Source organism: Pan troglodytes, chromosome 2 (assembly GCF_028858775.2).
Source record: "Pan troglodytes isolate AG18354 chromosome 2, NHGRI_mPanTro3-v2.0_pri, whole genome shotgun sequence".
Classification (NCBI taxonomy): Eukaryota; Metazoa; Chordata; class Mammalia; order Primates; family Hominidae; genus Pan; species Pan troglodytes.
In genome coordinates this window covers 189491839-189507190 of record NC_086015.1, presented here as the reverse complement: position 1 = coordinate 189507190, position 15352 = coordinate 189491839, and the positions used below count along the sequence as shown (strand labels likewise).

Sequence of the window (15352 nt, the reverse complement as noted above, 5' to 3'; positions counted from 1 at the left end):
ACTCCTGGGCTCAAGTGATCCTTCCGCCTCGGCCTCCAAAAGTGCTGGGATCACAGGCATGAGCCACCACACCCAGCACACGCATCTATTTTCTAGCTCTGTCCTTGATAGGGCCTAGAAGCAATGACACCCCAGCAGCAGTGAGCATACGTGGTACCCAAGCTTTGGCTTCAAATGCCATTCTTCACCAAAGGAACTCCTTAGAGAAATGACTGATTTTAGCACTTGAGCTGAGGAAGTACGAGATGAGCCTGAAACATTTTGTAGTGCTAGAAAATAAGGATGTGCTGAAAAAATGACTGAGATATATCTAAAGAACAGATCGCCACCTTGACTGAGCTTCCACTGATCAAATCTGGAATAATCTGAGAGTCGAAGATAGCAACAGATTTGTAACCCACAGAATAAAATAAGAATCTGTGAAAATAAATATATATTACATATAAATGCAGTTTTTATACACACATATATATTCTTTATATATTCATAATTTATCTTTATTTATAGTAGACATATAAATTGATATAAATAACAAGAAGGGAAAGCTCTTACTTACAATAGATCCTAACTAACAAATATAAAGGTAATGATGGAATTAGAAAATCAGTATCATTGTAATAATTAATCCAGGCAATAATCATTAGTGGACGCTAAAACTAGTGGATAAGGGTTGGATGAGTAATTACAAAATTACAACAACCTGGAGCAGTATCAGATCAAGTTCAGAAACCTGTGGCACAATACTAGAAACTTTCTACTCGACTACTGCCAGCTGATTTGTTAAAATTTCAACTATTATTCAGGGGGTACAGGGGCAAGTTTGTTACCTGAGTATATTGCATGATGTTGACTTTGGAGTATGAATGATCCCATCACCCAGGTAGTGAGCATAGTACCCAATTTTTCAGTTTTTCAGTTTTTCAGTCTTTGCCCCTTCCCCCTGCCCCCTCTAGTAATCCCCAGTGTCTTTTACTTCCATATTTATGTCCATATGTTCCCAATGTTTAGCTCCCACTTATAAGTAAGAACATGTAGTATTTGGTTTTCACATATTTTCTATTTGGTATTTGGTATTTTCTATTCCTGTGTTAATTCATTTTGGATAATGGCCTCAAGCTGCATCCATGTTGCTGCAAAGGACATGATTTCATTCTTTTTTACGGCTGTGTAGTATTGTATGGTATATGTGCATTACATTTTCTTTATCCATCCAGTCCATCATTGGATAAATGGATAAATTGGATAAATCCAGGTTGATTCCATGTCTTTGCTACTGTGAATAGTGCTGTGATGAACATATGAGTGCACATGTCTTTTTTGTGGAACTACTTATTTTCCTTTGGATGTATACCCAGTAACGGGATTGCTGCATTGCATGGGAGGTCTGTTTTAAGTTCTTCGAGAAATCTCCAACCTGCTTTCCATGGTGACTGAACTAATTTACATTCCCACCAGCAGTGTATAGGCATTCCCTTTTCTCCACAGCCTCACCAGTATCTGTTATTTTTTGTCTTTTTAATAATAGTCATGGTTTTGATGTGCATGTATCTGATGATTAGCAATGTTGAGCATTTTTTCGTGTTTGTTGGCCACTTGTATTGTCTTCTTTTGAGAAGAGTGTGTTTGTGCCCTTTGCCCACTTTTTAATGGGGTTATTTTGGGTTTTTTTTTTCAGCTGATCGTTTAAGCCACATTGCTACATGTTGTATTTGCAACTGGATGATAATAACAATCATTTATTGAGTGTTTGCTATGTGCAGGCATTGCACCAAGTGGGGATTTTGTTTTTATGTTTGTTGCATATATTAACCCACTTAATCCTAACACCAACCCAGTAAGCTTTTTCATTAATATCTTCATGTTTTAGATGAAGAAACCAAAGTTCAAGGGATGAAAAATATGTCTAGGGTGAAATAGCTCAGAAGGGCAGAGCCCAGATTCAAATTCTCTGCCTTCTGGTTTTAGTTCAGTGTTGTTCTGTCATGCAGTGTGCCTCTGCATCCTCTTAGATCTCCCTCTGTGCTTCTGAAGGTGTGCAGAATGCCCAGGCCATGGAGGCATTCTTTTTTTTTTTTTTTTTTTTTTGACAGACTCTCACTCTGTCGCCAGGCTGGAGTGCAGTAGTGTGATCTTGGCTCACTGCAACCTCTGACTCCCTGGTTCAAGCGATTCTCCTGCCTCAGCCTCCCGAGTAGCTGGGATTACAAGCATGCGCCACGACACCCAGCTAATTTTTTTTTTTTTTTTTTTGAGACGGAGTCTGACTCTGTTGCCCAGGCTGGAATGCAGTGGCACAATCTCAGATCACTGCAAGGTCCGCATCCTGGGTTCAAACCATTCTTCTGCCTCAGCCTCCTGAGTAGCTGGAACTACAGGCGCCCACCACCATGCCTGGCTAATTTTTTTGTGTTTTTAGGAGAGACGGGGTTTCACCATGTTAGCCAGGATGGTCTCGATCTCCTGACCTTGTGATCCGCCCGTCTCGGCCTCCCAAAGTGGTGGGATTACAGGCGTGAGCCACTGCGCCTGGCCACACCCAGCTAATTTTTGTATTTTTAGTAGAGACAGGGTTTCACCATGTTGGCCAGGATGGTCTCGATCTCCTGACCTCATGATCCGCCCATCTTAGCCTCCCAAAGTGCTGGGATTACAGGCATAAGCCACTGCACCCAGCAGGAGGCATTCTTAAACAGAAGCACTAGTGGCTCCTTCTTTCTCCTCACCATGTTTACTAAACACCTAGCCTCATTTTTTTCTCATCTGCAAAACAGGGACAGCAATATTGAATTGACATGTTATTAAGAGGACTAAATTACATAAGTATATAAAGCATATAGCACAGAGTAAAGTACAGGTCCATTCATTGATAGCAGCAGCAGTGGTGACAGTGGTTGCAATGCTAGATTCCCTGGCACGATGGCAAAAGTTTCTAAAGGATACTTCTCACTTTCGTACTAAATTGATCATCAGGAGCCAGATCATAAAGAGCTTTGTGTATCGTGAAAAGAAGATTACATCTTATTCTACAGGCAGTAGAAACTGCTGAAGAATTTTATTACCGAGAGAGATGTGATCTGGTTGGCAATTTAAAGAGCAGACCAAGGGGAGGAGAACAAAGCGCAAGGCAGGGAGAGCAGCAGGAGGCTGTTGTCAAAGGCCAGGCAAGAGATAAGGAAGGTCTGAGTTAATGCCAGGACTGGTGTGATGGACAAGTGGGAGCACACAGTGGACAGTCAAACTCCGGGGCTGTGCCTGGATTTGGCAGGAGAGAAAAGGGGAGGAGCTTAGCTGAGCCTCCTGCCTCTGACCTGGGCACTGGCTTCTCTTGGGCATAACCTGAGCGGCTGGGGACACTGGAAGATGCAGATCAGGGGTGGTTTGGGACACACAAGGGAGTCACAGTAGATGGTTGGATATACAGATCTGGATTAAGGCATCTGAATATCTGAATATTCAGATTCAGACCAAGGAGAGAGCTCAGGGCTGCCGCAGCATGCCGGGGGTCATTAAAGCTTGGAGGTGGATGAGGTCCATCAGGGAAGGGATGTAGAGTGAGAAGAGGGCTGAGGACAGGATTTTGGAAGCGCCAATTTTTTCTTTAACTTTTATTTTAGGTTCAAGGGTTCTTGTGCAGGTTTGTTATATGGGTAAATCACATGTCACGGGGGTTTGCTGTACAGATTATTTTGTCACTCAGGTAATAAGCATAGTACCCAGTAGGTAGTTTTTCAGTTCTCTGCCTCCTCCCATCCTTCACCTTCAAGCAGGCCCCAGTACCTCTTGTTCCCTTCTTTGTGTCCCTGTGTTCTCAGTGTTCAGCTCCCACTTATAAGTGAGGATGTGCTGTATCTGGATTTCTGTTCCTGTATTAGTTCACTTAGGATAATGTCCTCCAGCTCCGTCCATGTTGCTGCAAGGAACAGGATCTCATTCTTTTTTATGGCTGTGTAGTATTCCGTGGTGTATATGTACTACATTTGCTTTATCCAGTCTTCCACTGATAGGCATTTAGGCTGATTCTATGTCTTTGCTGTGGAAACATTTCAATATTTAAAGACGGCAAAAGAAGAGGCTGAAGGAGACTGACAAGAAACACCCAGAAACATAAGAGAGTTTCTAGGTGGAAGTTTTCTGCCATGGCAAAGAAAGATTGCAGAGAGAGAAACAAGCCGAGGAAGGACTGAAAGGTGCCTGCTGGATTTGGCAGCTAGGTCACTGATGACCTTGACAGTAGCATGTGCCAAGGAGCAGAGTCGAGCTGGCTGGATTAAGGAGAGAGTTGGACTTCTCAAGGCGAGAGACTAGAACTTAATGTCCCCAGGAATGTGGGTCTCTCATTTCCTTGCCATGCATTCTGGTTAATGGAAGGTTTTCTTTATAAAGCTAGAATCTCTCTCTCTCCAGCATCTTCCCTCAGCTCTAGTTCACTCTCCAGGTCCAAAACAACCAGTCTACACATTTCCCCAGAGAATGGTCCATATATACCTCCCAACTTGGTCGTCTCATCCAGCACTGCTCATATGCTCCAGGAACCCCAGACTTGCCTTGCAGTTGGCCCCCAGGATGGATCCTGTTTTGTTAAAACTGTGCTTGTTCTTTGGCAACAGTAGAGCCTGTGTTTCAGTTGGTCTTTACTTCTCACCTTTTTAGGTTTTGGTGGCTTCCCAGCCATGTTTGTAACCTCAATTGAGAATAAGAAAGACACTTCACAATATGATCAGTATAACCATGGGTGTATAACTGAAGGAAAAGTCTTATGACATAATACATCCCCTTACTGTGGTAGATGCACTCTAGTGTTTTCAACTCCATCTCATTCTACCCTATTCCATTTCATGTGTTTACGTGCTTGTTGTGACTCATTACATCAATTTCACAACCACAAAACTGATTTAATGACCCACAGTATGAGAGGCCCAAAGGAAAAATTCTCAGTGTTTGTTTGAATCCATCCCCATTTCCCGGCCTCATTGAGGCCAGCAGCCCATTCCTCTAACTCCCTTTTTATGGCTCTAAGAGGACAGAGAACTGCTTCAGTCACTAGATGTTAGCCAGCCTTGGGGTTATTCCAAAACGGCTCACCAGAGCTATCACGGTGGAATTTAGAAATCAGTGCAGGACAGAATGGCTGCATAGGCTCCTATTCCTGTAATTACTCATGAAGCATCCAATAGCCTAAGGCATTTTTATGCCCTGAGGATGCTCTTAGGCAGCTCTAATACCACCTCTCATGTGACACATGGAACATTTCCCAGAGCTGAGTAGTATGGCCCACCTATTCATACTGGCCACAGCTTGCCCCTCAACTCTCACCCCCAGCCAGACAACTGTCGTTGTGCCCTCTTCAGACCTCTCTAAGGGGAGAACCATCCTTAAGAACCATTGAACAATTGTCCCCTCTAGATCTTTCAGCAAAGAACATTTGGGGCCTTTTTTTTTTTTAACATTCTCATTTACAATGTCTTTTCTGCTTCTATCTAGGAAGAGCCAGGATTTCTGAATTTACCTTGAATACAGACAGGAGGATGTTGCCTAAGGAATAGCAGAGATCTTGTCTCATCTTCTGAGAGGTGCCTGCTGCTGCTGTATACACTTGAGTGCTCCCAGAAGTCTCCTGAAAGGCTTACATCGCAAACCTGCAATGAGCCAGGCCCTGGGCTGGGCCTCCACTTCAGCCTAGTGAACAAAACTCCATCACTGCCCTTTAGCCACTCACATAAAGTTGAAAAATGGGTGAAGAACGGTGGGTCTCCCTCACTCCAGAAGAATTTGACCAACTCCAGAAATATTCAGAATGTGAGTAAATGCATTGATAGCCCTGGGACGGGATTTCTTCTTGGCTGGAGAAATCATTTCTGGAAAGCATAGCAGTATGATCATTGCAAAGCCACAAAGAATGATGTCAGGCCTGACGGCTTATATTTCCTTATAAACACAGAATTAGTGTATTTAACATAAAAACGCAATTATCTTTAAGCTTAGTAAATACTACGTGCTCACCATAGAAATTTGCAATATGCATAGAAAAAAAGAGTAGGTTAAAAATCACTGACAACACTGCAAACATCTTAGAGCACTTCCCTGCTGTGCATATTGCTTTACACCGTTGAGCTCACACTGTATACACCCTGCGTTAAGCCTGCATTTTCCGCCTAATATATCGTATGTATTTGCTCAGGTCATTAAAGCTCTTCAGAGCATAATTTTGAAGGGCTGCATGCTGCACGGCTACAATGTTACTCAATCGTTTACTGTAATATATTCCTGCATTTGGACCCAAAGCCTTCTTGCAGTAAGATGCTGAATGCTAATGTGTGTTTCTTTCTTGACTTTGTTTTGGGAAGGCTTGGGCTTTTACTTGGGGCTCTTGGTTTCCCATTAGTTGTGCCCCAGAACCAATTCAATGCAAGACACAGTGGTGGTAGGGTGCACAGCCATACATGGGCCCATGGCTGTGTCCCCTCAGGTGACTCCTAATCCTGACTGGTGAGAGGAACCTGCTGGGCTGTGGCAGGACACCACCTGACCACTGCACGCTGCCCACACAGAGTGACCATCACTTACCCTGCATGGCACTGACTTTCCAGGAGGCCCTTCATCTTGTAGAGCTCTCAGCTGCACTGCCTGCTCCATGCCCTTGTCTCATGGCCTCTCCCTTCACATTAACTGTGTTGATGCTTCTGTAAATCATGAGGCCTGCAGCTGTTGACCTGCCCTATTGCTCTTGCACAGGTCCCCCTTCTCACACAGTAGGCAGTCCTTGTCCCCAGCGCTGGTCTAGGAGTCAGGGGATCCAGTTCAGGTGCCAGCTCTGCCTCTTGCTCTCTATGCTGTGACATCCCTGAACATCCCTGGGTCTCAGCAACCTCTTCTATACAATGGGAGGGTTGGACTAAGTGTTCTCTCCCTGCGGTCCCTTCCAGCCCAGCATCCTGTGACTCCGAATGCTCTCCGAGGTCAACAGGGGACCATAGGGCTAATGGTTTGTCACCCTCCTGGTACTCTAGAGCCTGTGGTCTCTCATCTGACCCCCATGGGTTTAGAAAAACTCTAATATATGGACAAGAAGCAAAAAATCACCCTCCAGGGTAAATTCAATTTAATTCAGCTAGCTCTGTAGGTCAGCAAAGTACCAAGCCCTGTCAGGGATGAAGAAGAAGCACAAAGGCGAGGCCTACCCTGGAGGAATCAGAATCTTGTTAGGGCATCAGAAATGTGCTCGTGACACAGAGAACAGCTTTAAGGCAGCAGGCAAACAGCTCTGGTACAGCTGGATAAACTAAGCGTGGAAACGAGAAGGGGATCAAAAACCAAGGGAAACTGGTATGGGGGTTGTTAGCTATTTGGTTCAATCCAGCGTGGGTTTATTGTCTCTAAGCCTTATAGTCTCAAAGTTCTGGGAGCTAGAAGTCCACAATCAAGGAGTCAGCGGCGCTGGCTCCTTCTGAGAGCTGTGGAGAAGGGATCCATCCCAGGGCTGTGTTTTTGGCTTGTGGATGGCCGTATTCTCCCTGCATGCCCTCACATGACATTCTCCCTTTGTGCATATCTCTGTGTCCAAAGTTCCCTCTTTCCTAGGCGCACAACCTTATTGGCCTGGATCCCCCCATTCGGTCATGACTTCATCTTAACTAATTACATCTGCAACAACCCAAATAAGGTTACATCCTGAGTTATTGAGGGATGGAACTTCAACACATAAATTTGAGGTTTAGGGCATGGTTGAACCGATAACAGAGGATTTAGCTGGATAAACTCCATGGAGGAAAGAGGTTTAAAATGTGAGCAGCAGATGGAAGGGGAACGATGGAAGCAAAAGGAATGTTTGGGAATGTTGATTTTGAGATGGTGATAACACACCCACTAAGCATTCCTGTGGTGTGCAGGGGTGGGTAAGGAGAGCTTCTGGGCTGGATGGTGAGAAGGCACAGAGAATGAGGAGGACATAGGAGGCATGGGGATAGCAGGAGGTCTTGGGCCTTGTGTGTCAAAGTGTGGGCAAAATTTAGAGCCAGGAATCTGGAGACTGTGTGCAGGGTGGCTTGGATCAGGCAGTTTCCAGGCCAGGGAACTGGGCAGGATCCTTTGGAGGAAACCTAGTCTAGCCAAAGAGATAAGATGGTGAGTGTGGCCATGAACAAATGCTAATTCGTGGGAAACTGTGGTGGAAATATCATCAATGCACGTAGAACAAAAGGAAGCCATCAAAGATACCTTGCAGACTGAATCTGTAGAAAATGACATCAGGATGCAGGGCTGATGGGGAATGTTTGGGAATGTTGATTTGGAGATGGTGATAACACATCCACTATGCCTTCCTATGTGCCAGGCTCCAGGGATCCAGCAATAAATGAGACACAGTTCCTGCCCTCAAAGAGATCACTGCCTCACAGGGGAAGACAAACAGGACTCAAGCATGGGTGTTGCAGTATAGCCGGTGCTCAGAAGTGGGCAGCATGGGAGGAGAAGGCCCCGCTCAGCCTAGTGGGAGGCCTCCTGATGCACGCATTGTTTCCAGACTCCAGGAACTGTAGGGGAGGGAGGGAGAAGGGCATTCTGGGTAGAGGACGTGGCTTGGGCAAGGGCAGGGCAGGGTGGAGGACATCATGGGAGCTTCCAAGAACTGCAAGCAGCTCCCAGGCTGGAGCCCAGAGCATGTGTTGGTGGTGGCATCAGGAGTGTTGGGGGAAGAACTAGAAAGGAAAGTAGGACCCCATCCTGGGGAATCCTGCTTTCTAAGCAACATGTCCTGTAGGCCCCAGGAGGGTGTGTGATGGGATTTGAGTGGAAATGAGGGGTCAGTCCATAGCTCTGGTTTGGGAATCACGCGTGGAGATGGCAAGGAGAGAAAGAAAATGAATGAAGGCACTCAGACAGTAGGAATGTTAGGAAAGAAAAGAAGAGGCTGGAGAATGAGGCTTAAGGTATGCCTCTATCAGGATTCAGCAGAAGACACAGAGAGAAGAACCAGAAAGGCAAGTAGGTGGAAAAGAGTGGAGCATGGAGGGCGCAAAGGCAAGGAGGGGCTCCAAATGCAGCAAAGCCGCTGAGCAGGCGGAGGGATGAAAAGGAACCAGAGTATTCAGTAGAAGAGGGTTGTGTTGGGGTTGGGCCTTTTCTTTAAACATTTACCTTTGTCCTTCTCTGACCCTTGCTCATGTTGTCCATGTCGCGGGACTGGATGAGGCACTCTGCTACTGTTGTTCAAACAGGAGAGGAAAAAAAGATACAATTCTTACAAAATGATTAATCCTCAGAGGAAACCCTGAAAAAGTCATTCCCACCAATTTTAGACACATTCTGGTGTTCAGTCGGATTGCATTGCCATAGCAACCACTCTTCCGTAACCACATAAACAGGAGCTTTACAATAACAAAATAATGAAGTGTACAGCCTGAGAATTGAGAACTTTCTCCAGTGGGGTTACCAGGTAGGAGAGGCTCTTGGTGTTTTCCATTTATATAGTGTAAAGTTGGCACCTTCTCTGGTGACCTTCTATAGGGTGAGGGTGGGGCATCTTAAAACTGCTCTTGGAGACATGTAACTTAACTTTGTATGTATACGTACATACATAGACACACAGACACACACACATATAGCTGACAGTAAGTTTGTTATCAATCTACAATGTAAAGTACTTATCAAAAGAGCTAATGTGATATTAAGAAATTTGTATTATAAAACGATGAAATTTAAAGCTACTCATGATTCTATTTTCCAGTGATAACCAGCACTAGCATGTTTATGTATAAATATAAGTATAAATATAGATATCAAAATATACAAGCACATATACATATATACACATATACAACATACGCATTTAAAACAAACTTGAGAATATGCATGCTGTGCTATTTTGTATGCTGTTTTCTTTCCCTTAACAATATGTTTCAGTTACCTATTGCAGCATCAAAACAACTTCAAAACTTGTGTGCTGAAACAACCACCATTTTGGTTTCCCATGATTCTGTGGGTCAGGAACCTGGGCAGACACGGTGGGCATGACTCATCTCTGCTCCACAGTGTTTGGACCTTCAAGGGGGAGGCCTCAAACAAGTGAGGACTTAGACCATCCGTCATGGCTCATTCACTCACATTGTGGGACCTCAGTGTTCCTTCATGGAACCTCTTTCTCCTGCACTTTCTTGTCTTCCAGGGCCTCTCCATATGTCCTTTCTTTTCAGCAGGGTAACCTGGAAATCTAACATGGCAGCTCAGGGCTCCAAGAGCACAAAAGAAGCTGCTGTCAGATCTTTTTAGCACCTGGGATCAGAGATCCTAGAACGGAACTCCCTCCACATTCCGTTGGTTAGTGCAGTCACAGGCCTGGCTCACATTCAGTGAAGTAGAGGAATGGACTCCACATTTCAGGGAGGAGGGACTCACATAGGGAGGGAAAGAATTTATGGCAGCCATCTTTGGAAACTGGCTAGCACACAATATCGATCATGAGTCATTCCCACATCATTCTGTACTCTTCAGAAGCACAGCTTTTAGCAGTTGCAGAGATTTTTTTTTTTTTTTTACTACATTTGTACTATTTCATCTAACCAAATCAGTCATTGCAATCTTAGGCTGTATTCATAGACTCATAGTGCCTAGTAAGGCAAACTGATATCCACATTCTAGCCTACCCTGATAGACTGTCAGACCTCTCTAGAGAACTGAATTTATTTATGGTCACTATGGTTTACGATGGACATGGACAACCTGGAACTTGTTTGAGAGTTGGTGAGGGGCCTCACAACCACATTATGGAGAAATGAAGATACTGTGCATATTTGTTGGAGAAGGGAAGGGAAAGGTGAAGAAGAGCTCGTTGTATTAAAATAGCGCAGTACTGTTGTGGGAAGAGGTGTGAAGTTAATTTTGAATGGCTTCAAGAGGTAGCCCTAGGACTAATGGGAGGAAGTTATAGGATGTCTTTAAAGTATGGAATACATTAATTACTAGTGGTCAAATCTGCCCAAGATGGAATCGAATTGACTTAAAAGTGACTGGGTTTCCTTTCCCTGGAACTGTCTGGGCAGAGAGTTAGTTGAGACACTGTAGGGAAGATAACAGCTTTAGTGATCTGGTTGATTAAATGACCTTCATTAGCTCTTCCAATACTTGGTTTCTATATTTAAATAGATTTCTCCCGCAGAGGGTGTGTGCATGTGGGGATGCCGCCTACTGACCCTCTTCCTAACAATAATTGCTGGTGGCCATTGGGGGGTGGGCATTTTTTCTTCAATTTTTTGTTAATTCCTTAAAAGTTCCATGATGCCTCAAGGACAGAAACTATTCATTTATTCAGAAAGAGAAAAAAGGAAAAACAACTGATGAAGCATCCATTAAACTTTTAATTCTCTAAGAAATTAAACCAAACATTTCCTACATCAGCCGCAGTTGCTTGGACTGTGTAGAACTTTTTTTTTTTTTTTTTTTTTTTGAGACGGAGTCTTACTTTGTCACCCAGCCTGGAGTGCAGCGGCGCGATCTCAGCTCACCACAACCTCCGCCTCCCAGGTTCAAGTGTTTCTCCTGCCTCAGCCTCCCAAGTAGCTGGGATTATAGGCTCCCACCACCATGCCCAGCTAATTTTGTATTTTTAGTAGAGACGAGGTTTCACCATGTTGGCCAGGCTGGTCTCGAACTCCTGACCTCAGGTGATCCACCCGCCTCGACCTCCCAAAGTGCTGGGACTACAGGCGTGAGCCACCGCACTCAGCCAGAGTTTTTAAAGTTGGGAAAAATCTTAACCATATCAATGCCAAGCATTACACATTTTAAAACTGAGACTACTACATCCAGAAGAGCTCAGTGACTTGCCCAAGGTCATATAGAAAGAAGGTCGATAGTAAAATAGAAATTAGAACCAAAAGTCCCTCAATTCTAGTACAAACTCATTTGCTTCAATTCAGCAACAACAAATTAAACAAAAAGTACCCACTGGAGCTCAACCTTCAAACATACATTAATGTGTGTGTGTGTGTGTGTGTGTGTGCATGTGCAGATATGTATATGTCAATTAAATTACATTAAAGCAAAGTTTTAAGATGTAATTAAAGAGAATCAATCAGTAAATTGTGCTATTAGGAAATATATTTCATTCGAATCAGATTATGACAAAGTTTCTGACTTTAAGGTGCAGGTACAGTTCAAAATACAAAACTGTCAGAGTCAGAGAACATATTTAGGGCTGATATGTAGAACCATAGTAAATGTCACTAAAACCTTGCTATTTATGCTGGCCAGTAGAGTGAGACTTGATCAAATGCTCATGAAGTCCTGGGCCCATGAAGGGTCATATCTAGTTGCTTCTATCTTGGAAGGATAGCCATAACTATTTCTCACCTACATGTGTTTCAGCACCACAGACCTTTTTTTCTTTTAACGATGAGTAGGACTCTGCCCACCAGGAGTCACAGAATCTACGGACAGGGAGGAATTTCTATGGAACAATAGCTCTCAATGTTTAATGTACACATGAATCTCCTGGAGAGCTGTTGAAATGCAGACTGTGAATCAGTAGGTCTGGGGTACTGCTGAGAATCTGCTTTTCTAACAAGCTCCCAGGTGATGCTGATGCTGCTGGTCCAGGGACCACACTTTTAGTTGCAAGATGGCCCAAGTTGTCTGATCCATTCCTCCACCTTCACTTGAAATATGACTGATGAAGCCAAATTATTTGGAGAAAAGGTGAGAAAATGTTCTAGCAATACAAATTTTACTTACACAAATAAGTCATACCAGTGATTCAGATCATTTATGACAAAAAAATTGTGTCTTAAAAAATGTTTTATTGCTATTGACCCCAATTTCCTCTGCTTCTATATAAAGTCTTTTCTTATTATTTCATATGTAACATCTGTGTCAGAGCCATCACTTCCACATGTCAGTGGTCCTCAGCCTCGGCTCATGTTCAAATCACATGGAAGGCTTCGAATACTTCCAATGTTCTGCCCACACCTCCCAGATCATTTAATCACAGTTTGTAGGCATGGGGCCTGGGCATCAGTATTTTCTAAAGCCCTGCAAGTGATTTCAATAAGCAGCCAAGGTTGATAACCACTAGTCTACCTTTTCTTTCCATACCCCTGAGAATATAGGACATGTGGGACAAGTGTGACCAGCTCAATCCCTTTGCTAGCCTTCGTTTATTCAATAGATCTTTCTTGAATATCTATTTTTTTTGCCAGGCAATGGGCTGCATGCTGGGGATGAACAGTGAACAGAAACAAAGTTTAGATGGGAGAATATGTGTGTAGCAAGTACATCCGTGCTTATGAAGCTGGGCTTCTCCCCTGTGCTTCCCACGTGCTGCTCTGAGGCCTGACTCCATCTGGCTGAAGAGGTGGGCCTTTTGATGCAGTGCTCTTGGCCCTGGCCCTTCTGTTTTGACATTTTTCAGGACCCTCACAAAACTCTGCTCTTGTTTTTGTGCATCTCACTGTATAACTTCCTAGAGTAATTAGAAAATGTATTCTTACATCCCAGTCTTCACTGGAAGAAGGAAAATCTAGATTTTATTTTTTTGCTCATGTGCCAACTTTCCCTTCCCCTCATCTCAGTGACTCCCCCTGCCCACCACTTATGGTCTTTCTACTCCATTGAGTATGTTCCTTTGTCCTCAGCATCGTGGTCTTTTCCGGGTTGTGACAGGCAAGCCTCAGCAGTCAGCCCCAGATCCACAGGGACATTGCTTAGAGCCTGCGTATCAAGTGAGGTCCGTGAACCTGCAAAATTGGTGTCACTTAGGATCTTATTCAGAATGTAGAATCTCAGGCTGTGGCCCAGTCCTACAGAATCTGCATTTTTACCGGATCCCAATGTGACTCATACGCACATTACAGTTTGAGAAGCTCATAGAGAACTTTGAGGAATGAAGAGTTATCATGTACCTTAGAATTCCACTCTCATATATGGATTTTCAGATTCACTTTTGAAAATGTTGATTTATAGTTTTTTCGGAGTTTAACAGTTTAATGGTCTAATGTTCAAATACTCTGTGTTCTTAACTAGACAACAGACTATAAACTTTGGGGTCTAGTCCTGGCAGCACAACTAATATTCTGCTGTAAACACTGAAGTCTCTGATTTGTCTGCTTGTTCAGATGGAACGCACCCCTGTCCCACACTGACAAGGCAACAAAGGTGTCTGTGTGTAGGGCCAAATTTTTCCCTTTAAAAGGCTTTGAATTTGCTCAAACACTAGGAACAGTGCTTGGTTTAGGTCCCAGAGTTCTTGGCACATAAAGTATAGAAGACAATTTTGGACTGAAAACTTCTTAGGGCACTGGTAACCTTGATCAAAGAGAAAAACTTTCTGAACACCCGATTTAGGACAGAACTGTATGTGGATAGTCCTGACAGTCTGGGTTAATGCAAAACATGCTCCTACCTTGCCAAGCAGCTGAACAAGTTGACCTGTCGGGTAGAGTTCTTTGGTGTTGTCCACTTAAACAATGGATAATGTCTGCCAAGCACAGCAATTTTAAATTTAGAAGTTATAAGCTTTTTTTTCCCTTGGCAATAAGTATTCAAGTTCAGGGGCTTTTTAAGACAGTCTTCATTTACAACAATAAAATCATGTCCTAGAATGGCAGTCCTCAACCTTGACTGTACATCTGAATTCCAGGAAGCTTTTAAATTATACTGTGTCCTGGGTTCCTCAAGAGATGCTGACTTAATTCACCTGGGGTAAGACCTGGGTTACAGTGTGTATAGAGCTCCCCAGGTGATTTCAACATGCAGGCAGGTTTGAGAGCCACTTTCATAGAGGAAAAGTCCTGGCTTCTAACTTGCCAGTGTTCAAGTATCCAGTGAATCCAATAACCATGGCCTATGATTTAGAAATGTTTAAGAAGTGTGACTTACGAGCTGAGTCTCCTTGAAAGAATCACTTAAATTCCATAAGCCTCGGTTTCTTCTCTAAAATAAGGATAATTATTACATTAGAGGGTAGTTGTGGGGATTTAAATAAAACATATAAGGTGACTAGGACAGCGTCTAGCATATAATAAGCACTCCACAAAATGGGAATTGTTACAAAGAGCTGTGGAAATGGCCCTATTTTCTACAGGCAGAAATGGAACAAGGTGTCCTCTGAATCTAGTGCTGGTATTATGGTAAAGGCTTTGACAAAGGAATTTTCTGTGAGGTTATACTATTGGACCCACAGATGACACCTAAAATAAGACCAAGGGTTGCTATTCCCTCGTTGTTCTTTTCTGTCTTAAGATGAAACAGAATAAAGCAGCTGTCACTGAAGCAGATTAGTCATGCATAATACCTACTTACTCCTCATGGAAAAAGAAACCCAACCCAGAAATCTATTAAGAAGAAAACGGTTATAAAGTATATA

The 15352-nt window shown here is 43.5% G+C and overlaps 1 protein-coding gene across 9 annotated transcripts in view; it reads left to right on the top strand.

Annotated features, from left to right (window-relative positions):
* DGKG (diacylglycerol kinase gamma) overlaps positions 1-15352 on the top strand; it is a 227593-nt gene that overhangs the window by 36085 nt on the left and 176156 nt on the right. For all 9 annotated transcript variants that reach the window (XR_001713836.3, XM_009446979.5, XM_063807413.1 and 6 more), the window contains exon 2: positions 5482-5796. Coding sequence is in view for 7 of the 9 variants with exons in the window: in XM_009446979.5 (XP_009445254.2) it covers positions 5730-5796 (67 nt within the window). In the remaining 2 variants the exon portion in view is untranslated. The remainder of the gene's footprint in view (positions 1-5481; positions 5797-15352) is intronic.